This window comes from Lissotriton helveticus, chromosome 10 (assembly GCF_964261635.1).
Source record: "Lissotriton helveticus chromosome 10, aLisHel1.1, whole genome shotgun sequence".
Classification (NCBI taxonomy): Eukaryota; Metazoa; Chordata; class Amphibia; order Caudata; family Salamandridae; genus Lissotriton; species Lissotriton helveticus.
The window spans coordinates 929,069,875-929,097,213 of record NC_136071.1 but is presented as its reverse complement, the minus strand read 5'-3'; the positions used below and the strand labels follow the sequence as shown (position 1 = coordinate 929,097,213).

At 44.1% G+C, this 27,339-nt stretch overlaps 1 protein-coding gene across 3 annotated transcripts in view; it reads right to left on the bottom strand.

Moving 5' to 3' along the window:
• Positions 1-27,339, bottom strand: part of STEAP1 (STEAP family member 1) — a 142,794-nt gene that overhangs the window by 79,665 nt on the left and 35,790 nt on the right. For all 3 annotated transcript variants that reach the window (XM_078663583.1, XM_078663582.1, XM_078663581.1), the window contains exon 3: positions 20,471-20,983. In XM_078663583.1, coding sequence (XP_078519709.1) covers positions 20,471-20,983 — 513 coding nt within the window. The remainder of the gene's footprint in view (positions 1-20,470; positions 20,984-27,339) is intronic.

Below are 27,339 nucleotides of genomic sequence, written 5' to 3'. Positions count from 1 at the left end.
CATGCATCACTCTGACTGTGATTTTATGAGGGCAACCAGAACAAGGCCATTGGCTCCATAGGCTGCTCGCTCCCCTTTTTGCGTTCACTTCTGCTTTCTCCGCTGGGTCGGGTCGCGATTTCTAACATGCTAATATTACCCCATCTGTTGTATTATTTCTCAGCTCTGTCGCTTGTGCTCCCTAGATCCTTCTTCTGTGATTTGGACGGATTGTTACTGGACTTACTTTGGATCTTGGGCTGGCGGCGGGTGGCTCTGTAGAATCTACAGCTCTCACTCACGGATGGAGGGGTAGAAGCTCCCAATTTTGAACAGTACTAGGTCGCGGCACAACTCCAGTGGCCTATGTCCTGGTTGAGTGCCCGCTGCACCCAGAATCCTCACTTGTTCACTCAATCCTACAGGGAACTGCACTTTATTCTTGGGTACCTGACCCTACTATTCATCCTACGCATGAATTCTGATTAATGGTGGTGGGCAGCACTTGCTGGCGTCACTATTTGCATCCTAAGGACCCTACACTACCATATTCAACCTTTATTCTCATTTGGGATTTGCCCCATTACGTCGGACACCGAGGAGAATTGACTCATGCCAATGGATCGATGCTGCCGATACCCAAGCAGGGTACCTTTATAACAAAGGCACGTTCATGTCTTTCCCGGAACAGACCGAGATCTATGGACTGCAGATGGGAGTCTTTTTATCCTACCATGTACAACGTCAGGTCATTCATAAGATGTGGGACACCAGAGAGTCCGAACAGCCTTCATCCCAGGCTCTGTCCTTATTATAGACATATGACTCCACACACCATGCTGTCACGCTCTTGTATTCTGCCCTTAACGCTACTCCTCTTGTTCACACCATGAAAGCACGTGCCAGATGGGACCCAGTACATCACCAGCCTCTAACTGATACAGGATGGACCTGCCTCTTGCGACTAACTAAGGACGTCTCCTGCAATCCCAGCTTTCGTTTTACCCAATTTAGTTACATACACCACCTTTACCTCTCCCCACTCCGCATCCAGTGCATGTTTCCAGCCAGTTATCTGGAATGACCATGTTACAGGTTACAGAACGCTGACTTCATATACATGTTATGGACTTGTTCCCCATTGTTGCGTAAGTGGACAGAGATGACGTCATTGGTGGCACACACACCACTTCACCCCTTCTCCTGAATCTTGTTTATTGGGGCTGCGGCCACGTGTGAAAGGAGACAAACACTTGCATCACTACATTGATCTAGCCTTCATTCTATTCAAACAAAATAAAGCCATGGCGTGGAAGTCCCCTACCTCTCCTTAGGTCCGTACCTGGCTTAATGTACTGCTTACATGGACTAGAGCAGAAGCACATACTCTTGATCCAGATACCCACACGGGAGGAGAGATATGGGAGATGTTATTGATAGATGTTGAATCTAAAAATGCCCTTCATGAATCCCCAGCACTGAACATTCATACATACTAACCATTATTGAGTGACGTTCAGCTGAAACCATGCTGTCATCTCCCATGCTCGTCACCAATTTCTTCGACACTATATTGGCGCAATCTGACAAAATTCCACCACGCAGAGTTATTCCTTTCTTCCCTCCCTGCCGTCCTCCTTATATCCGGCCGGTCTGTTCTTTCCCTCCCCACGTTGGGATTGGTGCCCGTCAGGTCCTTCTCCTTGCCCCAGCTGATGGGTGTCACATTTTTCTTGTACGACACTGTGATGTACCCTCCTTTCTAATGTTAGGATACTAGGCTACGAGGATCTTTAGTTATTCACTAATTAGTGTCATGTATTACAGAGCTCTCACACTGTTCTACTGTTGTTCCTATACACCCTCTACCATTTTTCCCTATCCCATACCTTTCCCCTACACTCAACCCTCCCTGGCCGTCAATGGATCAGTTATATGAATGGTTGCTTACTACACAACATATAACTGTTACGCCATGTTATGTATACCATGACACTCTACTACTTTGTAAGCAAAAGCCATACATTTGCATTTTATTACCTCTGGGTGTTCCTACTGTCCTACATTGTTAATAAAAATATATTTAAAAAGGAAAACAAGGGTGGGCAGTAGTTTTTGTTTTTTAGCAGTGGTATTACCATTGCTTTTTTAAATCCATGGGAACAGAATTGGTGCCAAATGAATTATTGCATAGTGTGGTTAGACGTGCACCAATTTGACTGGAAAGTAACTAAATAAATTTGGGTGGGGGCATGGATTCCTCAGGGAGCCAAATTTAATTCTGTTTAACAACTGAATAGCTTGTGCCTCGGAAAAGGAGAAAACTCATATAGAAAAGATCCAGAGTTAATAATCTATTATAGGTTTATTATGATTGTAAGAAACTGGGTTGTTAGTTGAGTGGGGAGGGGGGTGATCCCTGTTCAAGCAACAGCCACAATTGAACAATTGCCATCAGGGTGAATCACAAAAGTCTCTAAATTAACCTGTGCTTAACCCTCTGGTAGATTGGCACAAAAGCCGTCAGGCTTAACTTAGAAGCAACGTGAAAAGTAAGTTAAAATGGTTAATTTTTTTTATCAAGCATGTTATTACATTTCAAAAATACTCACTAATTATACTTGGTTTTTATTAAAAAAATAAATATATATAATTTAAAGTTACAAATAATGTAATTAATTTAACATTAATTCCTATGGGGGTGTTACTTTAAGTCTCTGCCTCACTGTTTGCTATGGAAATGCGTTGTAGTACCAGTGGATGGCTATGTGTGGACTTGATTGACTCAAAGTTTGAGGTAGAATATGTTTGAGCTTGTTATGTACTATTAGGGCTGTAGCAAATTTCGAACTGTATTTTGTGAATTGCAATGGTGTTACTAGTGGGGTGTGTTTTGCATTAGCATGTATCTTCCAAAACACCTCCTTAATTTTCTGTTAGGGCCCGCGCCTTTTATAGTAATTATTCCCCATTTTTTCAACACACTACTTCCTTCCACATCAACTACAGAAATGAATAACTACATGCCATCGTGGCAGAGAACTTCATACAGATGGGAGAGGAGGAGATCTACATCAGCGGGCTTGCAAATGGCATTTTGTAGTAAGCAAGTAGTACTCCTCAAGCACTGCCCTAGGTACTAAAAAATGCAGTTTGTGAATCTGACCCAATGTCTCTTGACTAAAAGGCAGATGCGTATTTGTGGGGTAGAAATCCATAATGCAGGAATACTGGATTGCCTTAGATCTGTTGGGTACTAAGTGGTGCCATAATTGGTGTAGAACGTCTCCTTATGCCCCTAGGCCTCAGTGTCGCTGCAACTGAAGCATCATTGATAGTTTCATCCTGCATCTAGCACAACAAAATCATTTGTCCTTTGGTAGTTAGGGATAATGAGATCACGGTTTTGTATATGCTGCACAATAGAAATTAAAAAAAAACTACAACCTGCTTCACGTAAGCAACTAACACAGAACAAAGTCTGACAACAGACTGTAACGCTCTTTCTGTCCATTTGCAGAAGTCTCTTAGAAGAATTATTTTATATGGTGATGTTTGACTCACTTCTATTGTTAGTATCACAAAATACCAGGATTGAGCAAGAAGTATTACATGGCTCACTGGTATGAAGCAACATTTCCACACGCGTACCATTCTAGGAAATATGGAAATAGAAGAATGGTGCAATCAGAAAGAAACCAGTATTTTCATCATACTGAGGTAGGTGTCGAAATACCTCTCGATACCACTTGCCAGCACCTGGTGAATTTCTTTTCCTTCCTCTTAGTCACAATATTTACAGGCTATGGTGTAGAAATATACACTATCACAATCAATTACAAATCTGTATTATGTTATACATCTGCCGTAAGGGAGACAAGTAGATTGGTATACTGTAATGATATTCAATAGCACTGCAAAAATCTCAGTTAAATTCAATTGTGCACTGAGTATAGTTGGCTCACATATAAAGGCTTAAATATTTTACTCCAAATAATGTTTTAAGAAATTAAATCACCAAATCCACGAGTAACAGAGATCTCTGCCCAGTTATACTTTGAAGGTCAATGATAGTAAATCAGGACGTGCACTTGAAAATAAATTGAAACAGGCTAATACAGCATTTTAGTCATTATTTTTTTATCATAAGATGGGTAGGCAACATTCTATGACATAGAATCTTTTTCTTTAATCCCTTAACTGCTGGGCCTTTTTGCCCCTAGTGCTGAGCCCTTTTTGACTATTTTGGGTATTTCGTGATTAGGACTGCATAAGGTATCCATGCCGAATTTGCAGCCTTTTTTCCCACCATCCTAGGGATTCTAAAGGCACCCAGGGTTTGTTGATTTCCCAGGAGGGGATCGAGACAATAGGCAAAAAAAAGGCAACATTTTGAGTTTTGGAGGGGAAAAGAAGGAAAAAGTGATCTGAATAAAAGTGTCAGTTTTTTCCCAAGAATCGCATAAGCAAACGGTTGTTGTGCTTAAGGCACCATCTTCCCAGATTTCAGGAAAATGCAGTGCTGAATAAAAAAACAGTTTTGTTACCACAGTAACAGCATTTTTCAAAGAGTAGACCATTTTTTATATTTTTCTGCAAACCTCAAACTTAGCTTGAAGTCACACATTTTCCTTGCATTTCTGTGATGGAATCTTTCTGAATCCACACAAATCCCACCACTCAGGATTACCCCACTTGTGCCAATAAAAGCTTTGTGCCACATGTGTGGCTTGGACTAGTGCTGTGATAGAAATTAATCAAACCGATGTCAATGGGAACCCTTATGAGGTGACTCTCATTGACCTCGGTTTGATCCATTCCCATTGCGGGCAGATGTCCCAGCCACACAAATGGCTCGGAGTTTTTATTGGCACAAGTGCGGTAATGCTGAGTAGTAGGATTTGTGTGGATTCTGAAAGATTCCATCACAGAAATGCAAGAAAAATGTCTGACTTCATCATAGTTTGAGGTTTGCAGGGCATTGTGGGTAAGAAACCCACATGGGATCCATGCAGGGCACACTAACATGAAATCCCCTCATTGTCTAGTTTCCAAAAATGTGTGTGGTTGGCAGGTTTCCATGGGTGGCAGCCGAGTATAGCCACAAATTCTGTAGCAACCCTTATCGCTCATATCTCTATGTAGCCCTTTGGGGCTTTTGTGTCAAGGTCTCTTGGCCAACCCACACAAGTGAGGTACCATTGTTATGGGGGACCTGGGAGAATGCTGGTCGGTAGGACATTTTTGGCTTCCCGAAGATTCCAGAAGTATTTCTCACAGACTTGAGGAAAGTGTTTGTTTTAGCCAAAGCTTGTGGCTTGCAGCGAATTGTGGTTAAGAAAATGTTGTGGAATGTGTGCGAAGCACACCACCCTGGACTACCCCTAGTGTCTAGTTTTCAGAACTGTCTCGGTCTGGTAGGTTTGCCCAGGCCTATCCAAGCCCAAAATGTGCAGCCATTCATTGTTGTAAGTGGGAAGATATTGGGAGTTAATCACACTCTGCTGGCACATGTGTTAAAATGACACCAAAAGGAATCAAATGTACTGTCGCTTGCCATTGGGATGGGATTTCTTAGTCTGCAGGGAGTTTAAAGACTGAGGCTTCAGAGGTGAGGGTGGGGCAGATGTAAGAATGGGCCAAACCACCCGATTATTTTATTTAAAAATAAAATATTCCTGCATTACAGTGGTCTTTCTGGCTTCCAGGGGCAAATTGGGATAAACCTCCTGTCTGTGAAAAAACCTTCTTGAGTCAAAATAAAGTGGTATGGGTGTTGCACTCTGGCATTGGCCCCACCCCCACCACAAAAGGGACAAACCAGAGTGCTTCACCTGCACCACTTTATTTTGTCCCAAAAGCAAAATTCTTGATGTCAGGTAGACTTTCTACCCCCCTCCCACCACTGGGTATATATTTGGGGCTACCTCCCCAGTTGGTACATGCCTACTACCTGGGATGAATATTCCCCCCCCCCCCCCCGGCGGGGTTGAAGGTCTGTTGGACCGCGTGGCGGGGAGAGCAGAGGCCCATGTCCAGGGGGGTCACTCCCCTCCCCCAAAAAATACTGCATAAATGCAGTCCCTAGTATCTAGTGGTCTTTCTTCCACATGAAGGTGCAACCCGGGGTAATTTCCCCAATCTGCCGCCTGGGGGGCAGAAAAACTGTGCCCTTTTGGGGAGGACAATGCAAAAAGAACAATTGGTAGACAGAATGCAGAACAGTGTCATACATTCATCCCAGTACAGAGATCTGGGCCTAAATCCATAGTTGTTTTGCTCCCCATGCCATTCCAGTTTGAACCCAGCCGTATGCAAATCAGTCTTGACCCTGCGCCTCCTGGGTGGAAGCATGGCCATGCCCATGGTGGGAAGTCCCACCCCCGCTGTTATTATTTTTCCTAGTGTTTAGTGGGCTTTCTGCCCCGCTGGGGGCAGACTGGGGCAATCAACCCATCCACCCTCAGGGGGGTAGAAAGACTGTCTGCGTATTTTTTTAGGGGCAGGGGAATGGCCATGCCTATGGTGGGCAAACCCACCCCAATGTCTATTTTTAGGTCGATCCTGGGCAGCGCACGTAATGTGAGGTATGCTGAATTCTGGTAGAGACTTGAAGGCAACCTACTCTCCGCCCATATTTTTCATTGGCTTGTGTCATTGTCCACTATGAACTGTGGCTATTCATTGCTCAACAGGCTTAGTCGTCCCTCCTAGTACCCCCTTGTCTCATTTTGTAACCTCCCATGGTGACACCCCTGTTACGTGTGTTGCTACTCGGTAGACTTTAAGTACAGCCTCCAACCACTATTTTCTCAAATAGCTTGACACGCTCTTTCTAATGCTTTTTTTGAGATGTTCATAGCACGGACGCATTTGCAATGCAATAGGTCTCGCATTTGCGAGAGTTTAAGCTATAGGCATTGTAAAAACAACACATAAATAAAAGGCATTGTCATTTGCAATGCCAATAGCTCAAACTCTCGTAAATGCGAGACCTATTGCATTGAAAATGCTTGTTATAATATGTCCAAAACTCTAGTGGACTTTCGCAGTTACTTTGTGTTTTGTGTGGTCAAGGATGCTGAGAGGATCTCCCCCTTTGTATTGTCAGGTAATGAGCTTCCATGAAGCAAGGTTGTTTGGGGATTGTTGTGTGCAGGTGGTGGAGCCAGTCACATAGTAGAAATTGGATATAATACATGTGCACCCTGACTTAATAAGAATGTTTTGAACAAGAGTTCTTTGGAGATATTTGACTATTGTAGCGATCCCAAAAAGGAGACTGATGTACAGGGGTTGGTGGAGCTATTTACCAAGGAGAAAGGAGAGAGAAATGAAGAAACTGGATCAAATCTGTGGGAAACTGTGTGGAAGTTTTGTCTGTGTGTACACATCATTTTTTTAACTACCATTTAAAATACATTGTTCCAGAAGAAACTCTTGCTGAAACTGTAGCCAAGAACGATAAACATACATACACTGAAGGTAAAGACATTAAAGTCCTGGTGAATTATAATACAGTGCATCGTCCAACCACAGACAAAGGGTTATTGTAACCAGAATGTGAAAATCTCTAATCTATAACTAAATGGAAGGGTAGGTGCAGCTATGGGAGGTTCTGGGGTGTTCAGAAGAGCAAGATAAACTTAATTAGAAATGTATATATATTTGATCCTTGTTGGGCTCTTCCTTCTATAACATAGTCTCTAATAGTGAAACAAAAGCCAGAAATAAGCAAAACCATGAAAATAGGTGTGGATGGTGGAGGCACAGATTGAAGATTAATCCCAAGAACTAGTGACAACCTTAGCGAGCTCTTAAAACAAGAAAGTTTGAGAATTGGTAAAATAACAACATTCAAAAACTCAAGTCACTTGTTGGTAGCAGGTGAAGATAGGAGCATGGATGGAAAAAAAAAGCTTAGATACTGGTAAAACCAATACCAGTAGGTTAGGAACAGACATCATAACTCATCAAGGATCAATGAAACAGGGATACCTGCACAGAACACAGAGCCTATAAAACTGAAGAAAATGGAGACAAATGTATCAACAGAGATGTGTTATAGAGGGGACAAATCATCTGAAAGGAAGTGACGAGGCAGGCAAAGAAATAGTACACTCACATTTAGCATTGCCCACAGGGGAGCAAGAGACCTTCGAAGTAACAGAATCTGAGGAAGCCACCCAGAGGATGGAAAAAGGTGTTAAAACCATAATCGATCCTAGTTTGATAGCCATTGCCTCAGAAAGACTTGTAATATTCTAGACAAAAGAGGTGCCTATGAAGATTAGGGGCTGAATAGGACTTTCTTGCAGTGAGAGCGGGCTGGCACGCCACTGCCCGCACCCCCAAAGTCAACTGCTGGCCGCCCACCAAATTAGGAGTTTTCTTCTGGTCTAGTGGGCGGTCCTTTGGTGTTCCCACAGCGGTGCCTTTGAGAAAGGCACAGCAATGGAAATGCCAAAGCAAGTTTCTACAGGGCATAGACTATTTAGTCCATGCCTTGCAGGAACAGGGCATGCATACACACAGGGGGGTACCCCATGAGCTCCTCTGCATGTATCCCAGAGTACAGGGGCAACAGGGGGCCCTGCAGGACTCTCTTTGTTTCCCCACCGCCAGCCATTTCATGGCTGGCTCACCGCTATAAAAAGACTGATGGTGGGGAAACTCAGAATATGCTTGGCAGTGCCGCAGGGGAACGGCAAGCATATTGTTGCCTCAGACTGCTGTGCCATTGCCATGGAACGCGGTTCCCTGGCAGTTGCGGCGATCCCAAAACGGCCCCTCCGCTGTCCTTGTAATATGGCGGTCGGACCCCTGGTGCGGCTGTACTCAACTGCCCCCGCACCTCCAACATGGGTTCAGCAGTCTATCCCGTAATCAGGCCCTTAAAATAGGTCACATAACAGAGTTAGCGAGTCAAACAATTACAAATATGAAAGTCTATGGAATAAATAAGCAGAACCCCTGGTTCACTGGATCCCTCAACAATGAGAGGAGATGCTTCCGGCAATCAGAAAGAATCTGGAGACAGCACCCCTCCGCCGCACATCTAAAACTTCTCCCCAGGCCAGAAATGCCTACACCAATAACATCCTTAACTCTAAAAAATAATTTTTCGGATCCAAACTTGAGAACGGCAAGAACAGACCTCGCAAGCTCTTTGATCTGGTCAAACACCAATCCAATAAACTGGCCAAAACTTCGAAAGAAACCCCCAAGTCTTTAATATCATCTGAGGAATTCTCCTCCTTTTTTGCTGTCAAAGTCACAGCCTTGGAAAATTAACTTAGTGCCGCCACATACTCTCTATCCCTTACTGGCCTGCCCCCTCCTCCTGCGATTCCCCCACAGATATAAGATCACTGATGATGTCCATGAAAGTCCTGGTTAAGAAGCACTGCAAAAGTCTCAACAAATTAGAAGTTTTTGCTTTAACACCGCAGTGTATAAACTCCACTGCTGCAGATTGCATCCATCTGAAGACCCTGAACATTGGCAGAAGTAACCGATGCCTGCCTAACAAAGATAGCCTCTGCCTTGAAAGAACTAACCATGCTAAATGTAACAGGGGGCAATGTGGTTAGAGATCGTGTTGGCCATCATATTGTAAAGCAATATCCAAAACTGGAAGGACTGACTATCAGTTCGTGCCCACAAGTGACTGATGTAAACCTGGTGCAGATAAGCACTTATCTGCCCACAGTTCGATATCTTGATGTAAGTGAATGCAAAAAGGTAACAGACACTGGGATCCAGGCCCTAGCAAGAACCTACCTTCAACTTTGTTATCTTGATTTAAGTACTACGGGAACAGGAAAAAGAGCTGTTTGCTTGCTGGCCAGCTATTGTAACAAAACACTAGAGTGCCTAAAGCTCAGTTTCTGCAAAGATGTCACTGTGGATGCTGTGGAAAAGCTGTACAGAAAATTGCAAAAGGCTGGGTCTTAAAGAGTGCGTCTGGAATTTTCTCGGACCATGGCACACCCCCACCCGCACTATTCTTACATTCCCCTGAGTACACTTGACCCCTACCCGGACAGCGGAGTTCGAGCATTTTCTCCGACGCCCGGTGGAGCTGCTCTGTTTCAGCTAATTGAGGAGATCGGCCTTGGTTTATCCCCTGACCGTCACCTGCCCAGCCGGACACTGGACACTGTCTCTCCTCTTCTCCCTGTCTCGCTCTCCCCCCTCTGTGTATTTCTGCCGTTTCTGCCTTTTCCTTGTCTCCTTTCTTTCAGTTTTTCTGACCGATACCTGTTGGAGCTTCCTAGAGAGCTATAGAGGAGACTGGCCTTGGATTATCTCCCTGGCCGTCACCTACCCATTCGGTCTTTGGGCTGACTTTACCTTTATCTCTTTCCCGTCCTCCCCCTCGTCCTCTTCCTTCTCACCCCACCTCTCCCCTTTCCCTCTCTATTTGTCTCTCCGGACATTGGACACAATTCTTCCTCGCCTCCCTGCTATGGCTCCTTCCTCCCCTCGTTTCCTATAAATTCTCTCAAACGGATTGTTTGTTTACTGTACCTTACTACGCTATTGTAACTGATGTAATTTGTAACGCAAAGTTCCTCTCTATATAGTGCTCTGATACCTACGTGTCTAGCCAGCGCTTTATAATTCTTTTGATGTACCTTCTAATGCAACATTCCCCTGGTTATGCTCTCTGATAACTCTGGGTCTAGATAGCGCTATATAACCAGTGCAAATCAAATAAACTAAAAACTGTTTTTCATGAACGCTGAGACCTGAGCAACTTGGCTGATGACCGGTGGAGCTGTTTGACAGCTAATGAGGAGTCTGGCCCTGGTTTTCCCCCTTGACCGCCACCTACCCAGCCGAAGATTGGGCATTGTTCCTCCTCGTCTCCCGCTTTTACCCCTTCCTCCCCTCCCTCCTACGAATTATTGAAACATGTTTATGTGGACTGTACCTTACTATGCTCTTGTATCTGATGTAACTTGTAACGCAACAATCCTAAATGTAAAGCGCTCTGATACCCTCTTGGGTCTAGTTCGCGCTATATAAAACTTTATAAATAAAAAAAAATAATAATAAAATAAACCTAAAAATCAAGCACTCTGGACTGACTTCAACCTCTATGACGAAGACTCCGTTTCTAAAATCCTATCGCCCCTAAACCCGAATAACCATTTCAACGACCCGCTCCCCCCCAACTGCCTAGTGGCCATCGTCCAATCCATTATTCCTAGCTGGACTGCAAAAATGAACGCCTCACTCCAGCAGGGTTCCATTCCTGACTCTCTGAAAGCCGGCCAAGTCCCTCCCATTTTGAAAAAGCTGTCGCTGGATCCAGCCATCCCGACACTTTCAGACCTATCTCCAACATCCCCCTCTTAGCCAAAGTGTTGAGAAGTGTGTACAACAGCATCTAAGTCAGCACATCAACAACTTCTGCCTTTTCGATAACTTCCAATCTGGATTCAGACCTGGGCACAGTACTGAAACAACCATTCTCCACATCATTGACGATGTTCTCCAAGCCCTGGACCAAGGGAAAACGTGCCTTCTAATCCTCCTAGATCTATCCTCGGCCTTCAACATGGTCAACCACAAAAAAACTAATCAAACGCCTCAAACTCAGGATGGGTTTGGATGGCTCTGTTCTAGAATGGTTTAGATCCTTCCTCCAAAACCGAACGCAGCGATTCCTAATCAACGACAACCTATCTGCTCCCTCTCCGGTCAAGGTCGGAAACCCTCAAGGATCAACCCTGTTCCCTAGCCTCTTCAACCTTTACCTTGAACCACTTGCCGAAGTACTATGCACAGCGAATACCTCCTACCATATGTATGCTGACGACACTCAGCTCTACATCAAAGCCTCTTCTCTCGAGGATATTCTCTCCCTGAATGAGGCCCTGAAATCAACCGTCCATTGGCTCACCTCCAATCAACTTAAACTTAACGCTAAGAAAACAGAATTTCTCTTAATTTTCCCTCCAAAAACCAATTCCGAGATTCAGATATGGATCAAGGGATATCACAGCCTTAGATTGCCCACCGACCATTGTGGACTCAGCAAACTCTCTGGCAATAACCCTTGACTGCAATTTGAATATGCAAAACCACATCAACTCGAAGGCCTAATCAGCCAGATTCCACTTGAGCTACCTCTGGAAACTGAAACCCTTCCTTGACACTACCGACCTAAAAAGTGCAGTCCTAGCGCTAGTAATCTCCAGACTGTAATATGGCTGTTCCATTCTCACAGGTTTACCCAAGATCTCCCTGGCACCCTTAAAAGCCTACCTTAATGCTGCCGCCAGACTTCTTACAAGCTCAAAAAAATTTGACCATATCTCTCCACACCTGAAAGCTTTGAACTGGCTTCCCCTCGAGGCCAGAATACAACTCAAACTGGCTTGCATCACACACAAGGCTATATACTCAAACTCCCCTGCTTATCTCGCACAGAAACTTGTGGTATCCTACAGAATGAGAAACTCCCGTTCCGCCAGGGACTCTTACTCCAACCTGCACGGTTCCCGAAAAAAAAAAACTTGTAAACCGGGCTTTCTCTGGATCCGCTCCAAGAATATGGAATGCTCTCCCGCCCACCATCAGAAGAATCCCTTCTCTGGCATGTTTCAAAAAGGAGGCCAAAACCTTCCTTATGGGTAAATTCCTCTCCTAAATGCTGCCTCCTTCCAACCAGACCTTGACCAACTACCGACTAGCGCCTCCCTTTGGAATACCGAGCTACCTCATCAAGAAATCTGGGGCCTTATCTGGAGTTACTTAAATGTAAACTGTAAATATGTGTCCTCTACCCTTAATGTGATGTCTTGCCTATTGTACACTTCTATGATCCCCTGTAAAGCGCTCTGATAGCCTAACGGGTCCAGTTCGCTCTCTATAAAACAATAAAAACAAAACAAACAAACAGGAGATGGGCAAAGTATACTGACTAATCATCTGAAGTTGGGCACCATGGTGCAAAAATATGTCCTAAGTAGAGGACACTGCTACTCTAGGTTCTGGGAACTAAGAACTAGAAAACCAGATTGAAACATGGTTGTAACAGAATTGAGATTTGGTAAATGAAAGCTGGTTCTTCCATTTTCTGTTGTGAGGATTGTGTTTTTATGGCAATGTATAAATGTTCACACAACAATGAGCACTGCAGCATTTGCACTCTCTTTATTTACCGAATGTTGAATACCCAGAATTAAGTAAAGTGGCCCTGAAACTTTTTGAAACAGAACACTGTATGATTAACAAGATTAGGAACAAAACAAGACAATAGTAATAGCTACAGACATAATTTCTGTATGCATACCTGAAAATGAATCTCACTGCAAAATTGTGTCCAGCTCCTTGCTTAGGCGTAGAAATACACACCTAGGCCTGGGGTCATCTGGTGGCTTGAAAAGCCTATCAACCCCCAACATTTCTGGACATGAGCGCCTGCATATAAAGATGCCATTACTTTTACTTATCCAGGATGTAATACTCCGGTCAAACATTGGTTAAAAAAGGATTTCCTCACATTTCTGTGGTTAGAAAGTTCCATATTGTGTGGGGACCACCAAAGTCCTCACTCCTCAGATTTCCAACACCTCTAACAATAAACACAGTACCTGATTTGTGTGGGTAGGCCTATCCTAACTGACAGGAGCAGACAAAGCACATGACCATGTGAAGTAAAAATAGTCTCAATCTGGTCTTCACGTGGTCATGATTTCTGTATATTCCAGACTAGTGCAATCAGCCACCCACACATAATGGGTACTGTTTTATTGGGGGAAAGATGGAATGATTGGATAGTAGGACTTTTGCCATTTGCCTGAGGTTCTGGAGTTTTCTGTTACAGATAAAGAAGGAATTGTGATTTTATTTTACCATACTTTGACCTCTGCTAAGGATTATGGGTAATAAAAGATGTTTAGATTTATCCAAACGATATCAACATGGATTCCCCTGATTTGATGAAAAAATGTTGAAAATGTCTTGTACAGTATTCTATCCCGGCCATTCAGCCAGGCCAAGAGTGATACAAATCTTATGATGTGTGTAATATTATAAATATATGCTTGTGGCATGTTTTCATATATCCAGACTTCTTACAAGCTCAAAAAAATGTGACCATATCTCTCCACACCTGAAAGCTTTGAACTGGCTTCCCCTCGAGGCCAGAATACAACTCAAACTGGCTTGCATCACACACAGCTTTATACTCAAACTCCGCTGCTTATCTCGCACAGAAACTTGTGATATCCGGCGGAATCAGAAACTCCCGGTCCGCCAGAGATCTCTTACTCCAACCTGCACGGTTCCGGAAAAAAAAAACTTTTAACCGGGCTTTCCATGGATCCGCTCCAAGAATATGGAATGCTCTCCCGCCCACCATCAGAAGAATCCCTTCTCTGGCATGTTTCAAAAAGGAGGCCAAAACCTTCCTTATAGGTAAATTCCTCTCCTAAATGCTGCCTCCTTCCAACCAGACCTTGACCAACTACCGACTAGCGCCTCCCTTTGGAGTACCGAGCTACCTCATCAAGAAATCTGGGGCCTTATCTGCAGTTACTTAAATGTAAACTGTACATATGTGTCCTCTACCCTTAATGTGATGTCTTGCCTTTTGTACACTTCTATGATCCCCGGTAAAGCGCTCTGATAGCCTAACGGGTCCAGTTCGCTCTCTATAAAACAATAAAAACAAAACAAACAAACAGGAGATGGGCAAAGTATACTGACTAATCATCTGAAGTTGGGCACCATGGTGCAAAAATATGTCCTAAGTAGAGGGCACTGCTACTCTAGGTTCTGGGAACTAAGAACTAGAAAACCAGATTGAAATATGGTTGTAACAGAATTGAGATTTGGTAAATGAAAGCTGGTTCTTCCATTTTCTGTTGTGAGGATTGTGTTTTTATGGCAATGTATAAATGTTCACACAACAATGAGCACTGCAGCATTTGCACTCTCTTTATTTACCGAATGTTGTATACACAGAATTAAGTAAAGTGGCCCTGAAACTTCTTGAAACAGAACACTGTATGATTAACAAGATTAGGAACAAAACAAGACAATAGTAATAGCTACAGACATAATTTCTGTATGCATACCTGAAAATGAATCTCACTGCAAAATTGTGTCCAGCTCCTTGCTTAGGCGTAGAAAAACACACCTAGGCCTGGGGTCATCTGGTGGCTTGAAAAGCCTATCAACCCCCAACATTTCTGGACATGAGCGCCTGCATATAAAGATGCCATTACTTTTACTTATCCAGGATGTAATACTCCGGTCAAACATTGGTTAAAAAAGGATTTCCTCACATTTCTGTGGTTAGAAAGTTCCATATTGTGTGGGGACCACCAAAATCCTCACTCCTCAGATTTCCAACACCTCTAACAATAAACACAGTACCTGATTTGTGTGGGTAGGCCTATCCTAACTGACAGGAGCAGACAAAGCACATGACCATGTGAAGTAAAAATAGTCTCAATCTGGTCTTCACGTGGTCATGATTTCTGTATATTCCAGACTAGTGCAATCAGCCACCCACACATAATGGGTACTGTTTTATTGGGGGAAAGATGGAATGATTGGATAGTAGGACTTTTGCCATTTGCCTGAGGTTCTGGAGTTTTCTGTTACAGATAAAGAAGGAATTGTGATTTTATTTTACCATACTTTGACCTCTGCTAAGGATTATGGGTAATAAAAGATGTTTAGATTTATCCAAACGATATCAACATGGATTCCCCTAATTTGATGAAAAAAATTTGAAAATGTCTTGTACAGTATTCTATCCCGGCCATTCAGCCAGGCCAAGAGTGATACAAATCTTATGATGTGTGTAATATTATAAATATATGCTTGTGGCATGTTTTCATATATCCAGACTTCTTACAAGCTCAAAAAAATGTGACCATATCTCTCCACACCTGAAAGCTTTGAACTGGCTTCCCCTCGAGGCCAGAATACAACTCAAACTGGCTTGCATCACACACAGCTTTATACTCAAACTCCGCTGCTTATCTCGCACAGAAACGTGTGGTATCCGGCGGAATCAGAAACTCCCGGTCCGCCAGAGATCTCTTACTCCAACCTGCACGGTTCCGGAAAAAAAACAACTTTTAACCGGGCTTTCTCTGGATCCGCTCCAAGAATATGGAATGCTCTCCCGCCCACCATCAGAAGAATCCCTTCTCTGGCATGTTTCAAAAAGGAGGCCAAAACCTTCCTTATAGGTAAATTCCTCTCCTAAATGCTGCCTCCTTCCAACCAGACCTTGACCAACTACCGACTAGCGCCTCCCTTTGGAGTACCGAGCTACCTCATCAAGAAATCTGGGGCCTTATCTGGAGTTACTTAAATGTAAACTGTACATATGTGTCCTCTACCCTTAATGTGATTTCTTGCCTATTGTACACTGCTATGATCCCCTGTAAAGCGCTCTGATACCCTAACGCACAGCTTTTCAGGGACACGGTAACGCAAGGAAGCGCAGCGAGCCCGAACAACCTATGGTGGGTTCGGGCCCCACACCCCCCACACACACACCCCACCCCACACACAACCCCACACACACCACCCCACAGACACACTACCCCACACATACACACCTAACACACAACCCCACACACACACACACCCCCCACACACACACCCCCACACACACACCCCACACCCCCCCACAACCCCACCCCACCCCCACACCCCACACACACACCCCCACACCCCCCCCCACACACACACCCCCACACACACACCCCACACACACACACCCCACACACACACACCCCACACACACACCCCACACCCCCCGCCCACACACACACCCCCCCCTACTTCCCTGAGAAATTCTTGAGCAGGCCTACTACAGCTTTTTTTTCCCCCAAACACTATTTAATGAAAAGTAAAATCGCCCATGCTAGTTAAATTAGTAAGGCTAAATTCCAATCTTAATTGGCTGACTTGAACATAGTTGGAAGCCCCAAACCATATCAGACTGCGGTGGACAAGACTGTGTCCGGATCTTTTTTTAATTTAGAGCCATATGAAAGGAAGCAATATCGAATAGATGTAAAGAATGTTGCTCTGAACAGTTCCAGGATAGAATCTACACATGGGCTTCTTAATTTAAAATACATCTGGCGTAGTTAGTACTGGCACGTTTTCCGGGGGCACACACACAGCCGCACCCAAGCAGTTCACAGGTCTTTCAAAGACCATTATTCATATTATGGCCCCTGCAGCGCCACTCTGCCTGTTGCTGGAAGGCCCGCGGGGTTGATCTAAACAGCATGCTAAAACCGGGGCATTTGGATCCGCACCCGAGCACTTCAGAGGTCTTTAAAGACTTTGCATGTTATTAGGGCTTTGTTGTTGCTTCGCCCCTTCTAAGAGCCCCTGCAGCGCAGCTCTGCCGATGCGACACATCTACATATGTGGCGCGACACAGGAATGTGTCACGCCACATAGTTTGGAAAGCTGTGCCCTAACGGGTCAAGTTTGCGCTCTATAAAACAATAAAAATAAAACAAAACAAAACAAAAGTTTAGGGGAGAGAACTGCGACCACATGACAGGTACCCCCACCCAGCATTTTGCTTGCAATTTGTTTACAAATTTCCCAAAAGCACTACGCTCAGTTTATGACCTGTTGAACTCTTAATCCACAGAAAATCCATACATGTATGGTATCCAAACGCTCCGTGGACACAGAGGAACAGAGCTGTGGGTCAATCTTAACCAGGGATTTACTTCTGCATGAGGGAAACTGAAGGGATTTAAGATGTTTTGGGGAATAAATACTAAAACTCTGACAAACATCATAGTTGTTGTAATATTACAGCCAGCTCTTAGTATGAGGGAAGTGTGGCACCCAGTGACAGAAACATAGGATGTGTAGATGCTAAATCCATATGGTTATAGTATGATCACCTAGAGCATGAGTGATATTTGTGACCAAAGACATATAACCTTAGCTTTCCAAATTCCTAAAATGCACAACACACAGTTTATCACCTGTGGGCAGCCTGAACCCAAGGAAAACCCATACATATCAGGCATATGTGCTTCCTAAATGTGGGTTACTGGAGAAAATTCCCATGTTTTGGTAATAAAAAGGTAATAAATATCAGATCATTGTCATGTTCCGATGGGTACCCTTGCCAGCTAGTTAGGGCAAGGGAGGTATGGCTTGCAACAGTAGAGTCCTCACGTCTCTCAGAAAAAAACATATTCGTTATACTTTACATATAGTTGTGAGTCTGATGACTTTCATCAAATGATTGATGCACCCTAAACAGAGTTTCCACCACCGTTTTGTGTCCTGCACTAATATTACATAACTCATTGTGCCGAACACATTCCCTAGAAAACCCATACATATTTGGTATTGCTGGACTCCAGAGATTCAGGGCAATGTTTCCTTGGTCAGCGTTTCAAGATTTATGTTTGTCTATTTAAGAAATGCAACAAAATATTAAGCATATTTGTTAAAAAAATTAAAATATCTCAATTTTTTTTCATTTGACATTCAAGCTGCACTGATATATTGATCATGGGTTTCCACCAAAACATAGCTCTATATGTCCTAAAATAACAGCCACTGCTATTCTCTGATACTTTTCAAGTGGAAAAGAAAGCACATACTTTGTTACTTTTTGAGGCACACTTATACAATATCCTATTTAAACTAACTGCATAAGTAACCAAAGGTTAGAAAGAGAGATACTATTGAAGTTAAGATACCAAGTAACCTAAACTCATCACCGTCGTTGTGCTGGGTAAGTATGTAAGTTAAAGACAGTTGCAATGCCTATACCTTAAACTCTCCTCCAAACATCTAAAAGAGCTACTGAGAACACAAAGTCACATGCCCTGAGGGATTTCTGGTATGCAACAATATGATAATAGCACCACTCTTTACAGGCATTGCACTGAATACCCTTGAATAAACAGACTGCCTTCAACTCATTCAGTCCGAATCATGAGGAGCTGGATTCTGTCTCAATCATAAGGAGCTGAACGTTGCTGAATTATCCTGCAAAATCTCAATCTACCTGTTCAGAGGGCATCTTCCGTTTGATTCCCACAGCACCGTCCTATAAGTAAAGCAACATATGTACGACTCTCTATGCACATGTACGACTCCACACTTTGCAACTCCTAGGATACCTGGATCTGAAAAAGGACTGCTTCGTAAATAAGAAAGAGATGGCAACCTACATATAATATATTTAATAGCCTTATTGTCCATTGCTGAGGACTATACTGCTTGCTAAAGGCCCTAAAACCAAGTTATAGGTCTTTGCTGTAGGCGAGGGCCTAACCCCTGGTAGAGGGCCTTCAACAACTGGTATAGCACGAAGCAGAAGAAGTATAAGACTATTAAAATATTCCACCCAATGAAAGTAGAATGTTTTAAAGTAAAAAGGGAGAAACATAAAGACAAACATTGGAATGTTGGAGCAGAAGGTTTACACCAGCCAATATAAGCCAAGAGCTACTCGTTTGTCTTCAATGGTGCTCTCAACATTCCAGTGTTCTAATATATCCTTATAGTCTGGCTTATAGCGGGCTATACCGGCTATTAAAGGCCGAAGGCGAGGGACTTTAACAAGGCAGCAGGACTTTAATAGCCGGTATAGACCAGCTACGAAGGGCTATAAGGCTATTAGAACATTCTGCCACTAGAGGGCAGAATGTTCTAACAAATAGAACAAAGGCTTTAGGGAGCACAAGGGGATTGAAATTCCCTCAGGCTCCCAGAAGCCTTTTTTCACAGCCAGAGCTGTTAACAAAAAAACATTGGAATGTTAGAGCTCCGGGATTATACCAGCCATTATAAGCCCGGAGCTACTCCATTGTTTTTAACGGAGCTTCCAACATTCCAATGTTATAATATAGCCTTAGAGCCTGTTGCGGGCTCTACCGGCCAATAAAGGCCCGGTACCAGTGTTAAAGACCCGAGAAGGCTCGAGCCTTTAACAAGAGGGCAGAATGTTTTAATTTGGGCAGAATATTCTAATTTGCAAAACAAAGGCCTCACAGAGCCCGAGAGGGTTCAAATCCCCTCAGGCTTCATGAGGCCTTTGTTAAACATTGGAATATTGATGCTCCGGGCTTCTACCGGCCATTAGAAGCCCTGAGCACTCCATTGTTTTCAATGGAATGCTCAACATTCCAATGTTCTAATTATCTGTATTGTGTACAAACAGAAACCCAATTCTTGGCATAAGGACCTTTAAATTTCAGTGTATGTATACTTTTGCCTGTCTTACCTCACTCCTTCTCTCTCTATTGATATATCTGTTTGACTTAGCCATGCAGATTAATGAATGCTACACAACAAGTTAAATTTAAAAAATACCAAACACAAAGGTTAATTTCTGTTCTACTACATATGAAGTATATCTTACAGGCTCTTGGAACTGATGCATTTGAAGCGATTCACATGAGACTTCTTACATATCGTTTGCATTTATTTAAGGGATAATCATACATACCTGTTGATATGCCCAATTCAGCAGTTTATACCTATAGGATCGCCTCATCGGGTAGCACAAGCTGTAGATTGCGTGCATTGCAGCAAAGAAAAAGCTGAGCAGGCCAAACTGTTTCCTTGCCAACATCCATTTGTCCAGCCACTGGGGAAACCTTTGATATTTTGAGCCATGGTAGAGCTGCAAACATGCCGCGAAAAGTCCAGGTAAGAAAACCAATGCCAAGAGAGTGACAGAAACAACTGGTAATACTTTGTTGATGACCAGGATTGGAATTCTGTAAAATTCATTTTTGTTGGCAGTTAGGAAGGGGTGCAGCACCTCCCTCAAAAAAGTGTAAATAAAAGTCAACAGAGACAAAGTAGCTGCAATTTTCACTGGTAGATGCCATTTTGGAAACAGGTGAAATTGTCTAGTTAAGTGAGAAGGAAATTCAAAGACATCAATTTGGGAATCGGTATGGCAGGTCAAATATTCAGGTTCATCTGGAGCTTTCCTCATTTCCATATCCAAATCCTGAAAATGAAATTAAACAGTAATGTCAGCATCATCAAAACAATAAATAAAATTTAGAGTAGGACTCAGAAAACGTATATGCATTAAACAAATGTAATTAGCAGTATAAAAACATAGTTGAATATTCCATTCAGGTGTCTTTCCCTCGATGATCGGCAGTTTATGGATAGTGCGCTGCCAGCGGACGAGATTGCCCTGGCTATCCGTTCATTGAACTCCGGTATGGCACTAGGCCCCAACGGGCTTCCCATGGAACTCTATAAACTTAAACCGGATAAACTCGTGCCTTATTTGAAGGAAATGTTTATGGCATCCAGGGGCGCAGGGATTCTCCCTAGAGATCAGAGAATTGCGTCGATAGTTGTGATCCATAAGGAGGGCAAGATTAAAACAAGCTGTGCCTCCTACAGGCCCATTTCACTCCTTACCGACGAGCTGAAAATTTTGGCCAAGCTCCTGGCAAATAGACTGGTAAAAGTCATCAGCGAACTGGTGCACCCCGACCAGTCGGGCTTTATGCCCCATAGGAACACTGCCCTAAATTTGCGCAGACTGCACTGGGTGTTAGCCAGAGCTCACACTCTACAGGAGCCAGCTATAATTGCGTCACTTGACGCAACAATGGCATTTGACTCAATAGAATGGCCTTACTTGTGGGCAGTTTTGGCAAAGTTTATTGGATGGGTACGTCTGCTGTTCTCGGAGCCGCTAGCTCAAGTAGTAGTGAATAATAGAGCTTCAGCTCCCTTCTTGCTGGGACGGGGCACCCGTCAGGGTTGCCCGCTGTCCCCCCTTCTTTTCTCTTTGGCTCTGGAGCCTTTGGCCGCTTGGATACGTTGGGAGCCTTCGATCAAAGGTCTGCAGTGGACCCCTGAATGGGAGGGCCATATATCATTGTATGCAGATGATATACTGCTTTATCTGAACCTCTCCGCGTAAATCCCTTATTGTGGTCTTTGATGTCCTGGCTTCCTTCGGGAGAAACTCGGGGCTTTCCATCAACTGGGAGAAATCCCTGCTGTTTGTATTGAAGGGAAACCCCCCTGTCCCTCCAAGAAACTGTCCTATACAGGTTAACACAGAAGGGTTCAAATATTTGGGAATCTTTGTTTCACTGGATTCCTCGCTTAGGTATACTCGAAACCTACTCGAAACCTTCTTCCTCCTCTCAGAAGACTTAAGAGTGATGTTTCCAATTGGAAGAAGCTTCCTCTTTCATTGTTGGGAAGGGCAGCCCTCTTTAAAATATTGGCCCTCTCCCGTTTTCTCTATGCCCTGCAAAACACCCTGGATGTGGTACCATCTAGATACTTTAGTGAGATAGAGAGCTTACAGCGGAATTTGTGTGGGAGGGTAGGCCCAGCATTGCTTTGTACAAATTAACACTAGCCTGGTATGACGGAGGCATATCCCTCCCGGATATCAAGAGATATTACTGGGCATCCCAGCTGGCCGCGATCAACCACGGCACATATGGCCGGATTGACGACCCTGGATATGCTATGGATAAGTGGCTTCTCCCAGGGGGTAGGTATTGCAGAGCCCTATATTCTCGACCTAATAGACTGGCATTCACGGGGCTGACTAAACACTCGGTCAAGGTTTGGCATGTGGCCACGGGTTCACTGGGCTGGAAAAATAAGCTGGCCATGGCTGTGGGACTCGGAGCAATTAGGCACGCTCTGGAAGACAAAAGGCTTCGACAAGTGGGATCTCATAGGAATTTCCACGATCTAAGATATCTGGGGGAAGGGGAGAATTAAATCATTCGAGGACATGCAGGTAGAATATAAACTGGCAGGGTCTGAATACTTCCGTTATGGACAGATTCGTCACTCCCTTCTCTCTGTGCTTCCCAAGGGGACAGAGCCACCAGAGCCTCCCTCCTGGAGGACAGGATACTAGACGGTCACCTACCTGACAAAACAATCTCCTTGATTTATAAGAAACTGATCAATCACAGGCCTGACCCTCTGGAGGTGCTGAGAGACAAATGGATGCAGGACGGAATGGAGCTGGATGAGGAAGATTGGCAGACAGCAGTGTCCTCCCGTAGGGAAGTTGCAATTCCGGCCCGCTTGTGATTAGTTCAGCTTAAAATTCTCCATAGGATTTACATCACGGGACCGCGGCTGGTGCAAATGGGACTATCAGACAGGGGGCTATGCAAACGACAATGTGGTCAAGTGGGTACCTTTATACATATCATCTGGGAATGTGAACTCATCAATACATATTGGCGCAATATACATGATGTCTCAATCAACAGAAGAGTGTCAGTTTGTTATGCGTATAAGCACAGACACAAGAGAAAGGTTTAGGAAGAAAAATCACATTGGATTTTTACAGGAAGCCCTCACTCACCACCCTGGTTGGTGACATGCTTCATCATTGGGCCCACCAGGAGAAGCTGAATGCCTCCCTGGTGTGCTACAACACCAGGATACTGCGGAGCAGGTTTTTGTGACAGTAGTGTGAAAAAAAGTGAATTTAAAAATGTCTAGGTCGAATACCACACGGAAAAACTTTATTCAGTGGTCAACCTGACATATTAAAATATGTGTAGGGAAATTACCAAGTAGATTGTTTGGATATTTCCACTCAAGGTGGGGTCGACATGATTCTGCCCTTTATGTGTGATTTACTGGGCTTTCTTCAGGACCATGGGGAGTGTACCTCAGCGGTATGGGCGCGCTAAGGCCCACCCTGACCTGAGGACGTGAAAGTTAAAATAGTGTATTTATTTATTTTGAAAGTTTTATATAGCGCGAACAAGATCTTTGCAGATATCAGAGCGCTTTACAAAAACAAGGGGTAAGAACAAGAGAGTGATTAACAGACTTTTGAGCACTGAATAGTTGTAGGTAATAAAGTAGCAAAATAGGGTAGGTACATGAGGGAGCATAGTCAATCAGATAAACCAATAATACAAATAAACAATCAGATAAACAAATAGTACAAATAGGTGCAGAGTCTCAAATAGATACAAAGTAAAAGTTCAGGTGAATTTAGCCATGAGGATAGCTTCTTTCTTAAAAAATGTAGTGGAGGAGATAAGCCTGGTTTCTGGAGGGAGTGAATTCCAGATCCTGGGTGCCATTCCTGAAAAGGAGCGTTTATATGTTTTTTCCTTCCGAAATCTTCGAGGTTTCAGAAGAAGATTTTTTGTGCTTCTAGTGGTTCTTGAGCCACCAGATATTGTCAGCTTCTGAGTGAGGTGGCCGGGTGAGTTGTGGTGTACAGCCCTGTGTGTCATGCAGGCAATTTTCAGATGTATTCTGGCTTCAAAAGGCAGCCAGTTCAGGGATTTTAAGTCAGGGGAAATATGCGAGTGTTTTTTTGATCCAGTGATGAGTCTCGCTGCAGCGTTCAAAGAGGCTCTTAGGGGAGCAGTTGTAGATAGGGGGAGTCAGCAAAGGGCGACGCTACCGTAGTCTATGCGAGGGATGACTAGGGCTTGTACTGCAGTTTGGAAGTCCTTGGCTGGGAGGAAGGGTTTAAGTTTCCTCAAGGTATTGATTTGGAAATTAGCTCTTTTAGTTGCCTTGCTGATATGCTGCTGCATGTTGAGATTGGCTTCAAGTGTTATGCCTAAAGATTTCGCTGAGTCCACGATGGTAGGTTGGACCCTGAGTGCAGTTAGGTGCTTAAGCCAAGTTTGAGTGGTGGAGATTTTCACGGGAGGTGAGATCAGAAGGAACTCAGTTTTCAGAGCATTGAGTTTGAGGTGATTATCGGCAAGCCATGATTGGGTGTTTCTGATCGTTGAGTTCAGAAGTTTGATGTCTTTTGGGAATTGTAATTTGAGATATAGTTGGGTGTCGTCGGCGTACATATGAAAGTGTACATTAGATGCTTGTAATAAGGTGGTGAGAGGTTCCATGACTAGGTTGAACAATGTTGGGGATAGGGAAGATCCTTGTGGGACGCCTAATGTTACAGGCACTGGTGGGGACATCAAGTTGTTGCTCTTGAATTTCTAAGACCGGTTATGCAGAAAGGAAGTGAACCACTTGAGAACAGTCCCAGATAGACCCATTCTGGTGTTTAACAGCTCGAGTAAGTTCTCGTGTTTGACGGTGTCAAATTCTGAAGAGAGATCAAGAAGGATGAGGAGGCAGGTATCGTTTTGATCTAGGATTTGGAGGGCGTCATCGATTATGTGTGTCATAGCAGTTTCAGTACTGTGCCCTGCTCGGAAGCCTGATTGATGAGGGTTGAGGAGGTCAAACTGATCAATGTGTTTTGTCAATTGGAGTTGTACGCATTTTTCCAACAGTTTGGCAAGGGTGGGAATATTGGTAATAGGACGGTAATTGTTTAGGTCAGTAGGGTCAGCTGTTGGTTTCTTGAGTATAGGTGTGACTTGTCCAACTTTGAGGGAGTCGGGGATGAGTCCTTGTTGAAGTGAACTGTTAATAATTTTGGTCCAGAGTGGGAGGAGCAATGGGATTAAGTCTTTTACAGCGTTAGCAGGAAGGGGGTCTGTGAGGTGATTAGAGGGTTTCAAGGTGCCGAGCAATTTGTCAATTGTTTCTTCTGAGTAGGTGTCAAAGGATGACCATGCAGCATTGTTTTTTGGTTCAGTGGGTGTTATGCTGTGGGGGTTGGAGTAAAGGCTTGCGTCATTGAGGAGATCGCTCCTTATGTTATCAGTCTTTAGATTAAAGAAAGCAGGATGGTATATCGCCCATTTTGCTATGTGATTGTTGGGGTTGTTCCTTGGATTGTGTTTTGAATAGTTCAAACAGTTTTCTTGGCCGTTTTTTTGCTTGGTCGAGCTGGAGTCTGAAGAAATCTGATTTTGAGCGCTTGATTTTCCTAAAGTAGGCGTTTCTCTTTTTCTTCAGAGTTTTAAGGTGCAATGCCGAAGGGGCTGATCTCCAGGTGCGCTCTGCCATTCGCATGGCCCGTCTATCTTCGTTGAGTCTACCATCGTACCATGGGTTGGAGTTCTTAGTGGAGACTCTTTTCAGTTGCAAGGGGGCGGCCTCATTGATTATAGAAGTCATAGAGTTGAGGTAGTGGTCGGTCAAAGATTGAACGTCAGAAGCGCCGGTAGGGGGAAGGAGATTGCAGCTGTGGGAAGGTAAAGAGTTTGGGTTGAGTTTCTTCAGGTCCCTTTTCCAGACTTTGGATTTGGTGGATTGAACTGGGTTAAATGTAACTTTTTCATTGATGAAGAATGTGATAATGTGGTGGTCTGACCAGTCACAGGGTTGGATTGACCCAAGTTGGGTAGAGTCCTCTTTGGAGATGATAAGGTTGAGGATAGAGCCTTTGTCGTGGGTCAGGCTGTTGCAGATTTGGGTGAGGTCAAGAGCGTTGGGGAAGTTTTTGAGGCTATTTACCACTGCGTCATTGTGATCGTTCCAATGGAGATTGAAGTCGCCAAGGAACATTTGAGTGTTTTGTCGTCCGGAATTGGTTGAGATTGTGTCCATGAGTTGTTGGGTGAAGATGAGGTTGTCCCCAGGTGGGTGGTAGATGATGTGTAGAGAGCATACAGGTTTGCTCTCGCTGATGACATCGAGGCAGATGTATTCACAGGAGGTAAGAGAGGGGGAGGTGACTCTAGAAACTGAGAGGTTGCTCCTATAAATACATGTTATGTTATGTTATGAATTTGTAGAGCGCTCAGCTGCCACAGCAAAGTGGCGTCCCGGCACTATATTGAAAGATAACACAACCAGAAGGAGAAACGAGAAGAAGCAGGGAACAGATCTAGAGAAGTGGAAACAGAAAGGTCTTGATGGCTCTTCTAAAGGATAGGAGATCCGGTAGGGCACGGATGTCGACGGGTAAAGTGTTCCAGAGACTCGCTGCCAGTACACCAAAAGAGCGACCACCAATTCTGGTTTTCCTGAAGCGAGGGACACATGCCAGGAATTGACCCGTCGATCGTAGAGTTCTGGAAGGAATATAGTAGGAGATTGCCTGTGCAAGGATAGGGGGAGATGAAACCTTTAAAATCTTAAAAACCAGGCACAGGGCTTTGAACTTAATCCTCTGTCCAACGGGCAGCCAGTGTAAGTCATGGATGGTACGTCTAGCAGAGCAGAATTTAGGCAGGCCAACCAGCATTCTGGCCGCCGCGTTTTGCACGCGCTGAAGGCGTGTAAGTTCAGCTTGGTTAGCGCCCAAGAGAAGCGAGCTGGCGTAGTCCAATCGGGACAGCACCGTAGCTTGGACAATGAGTTGCCTTGTAGGGGCATCAAAGAATTTAAAAATGGGTCTGAGGCTCTGAAGGACCCCAAAGCAGGTGCCGGGGGTCCTTCAGATTCCACCGCCTGTCTTGCTGGACCTGTCAAGTCTAATGATGTGGTAGTTGGGGGGAACTAGAATATCCATGATAG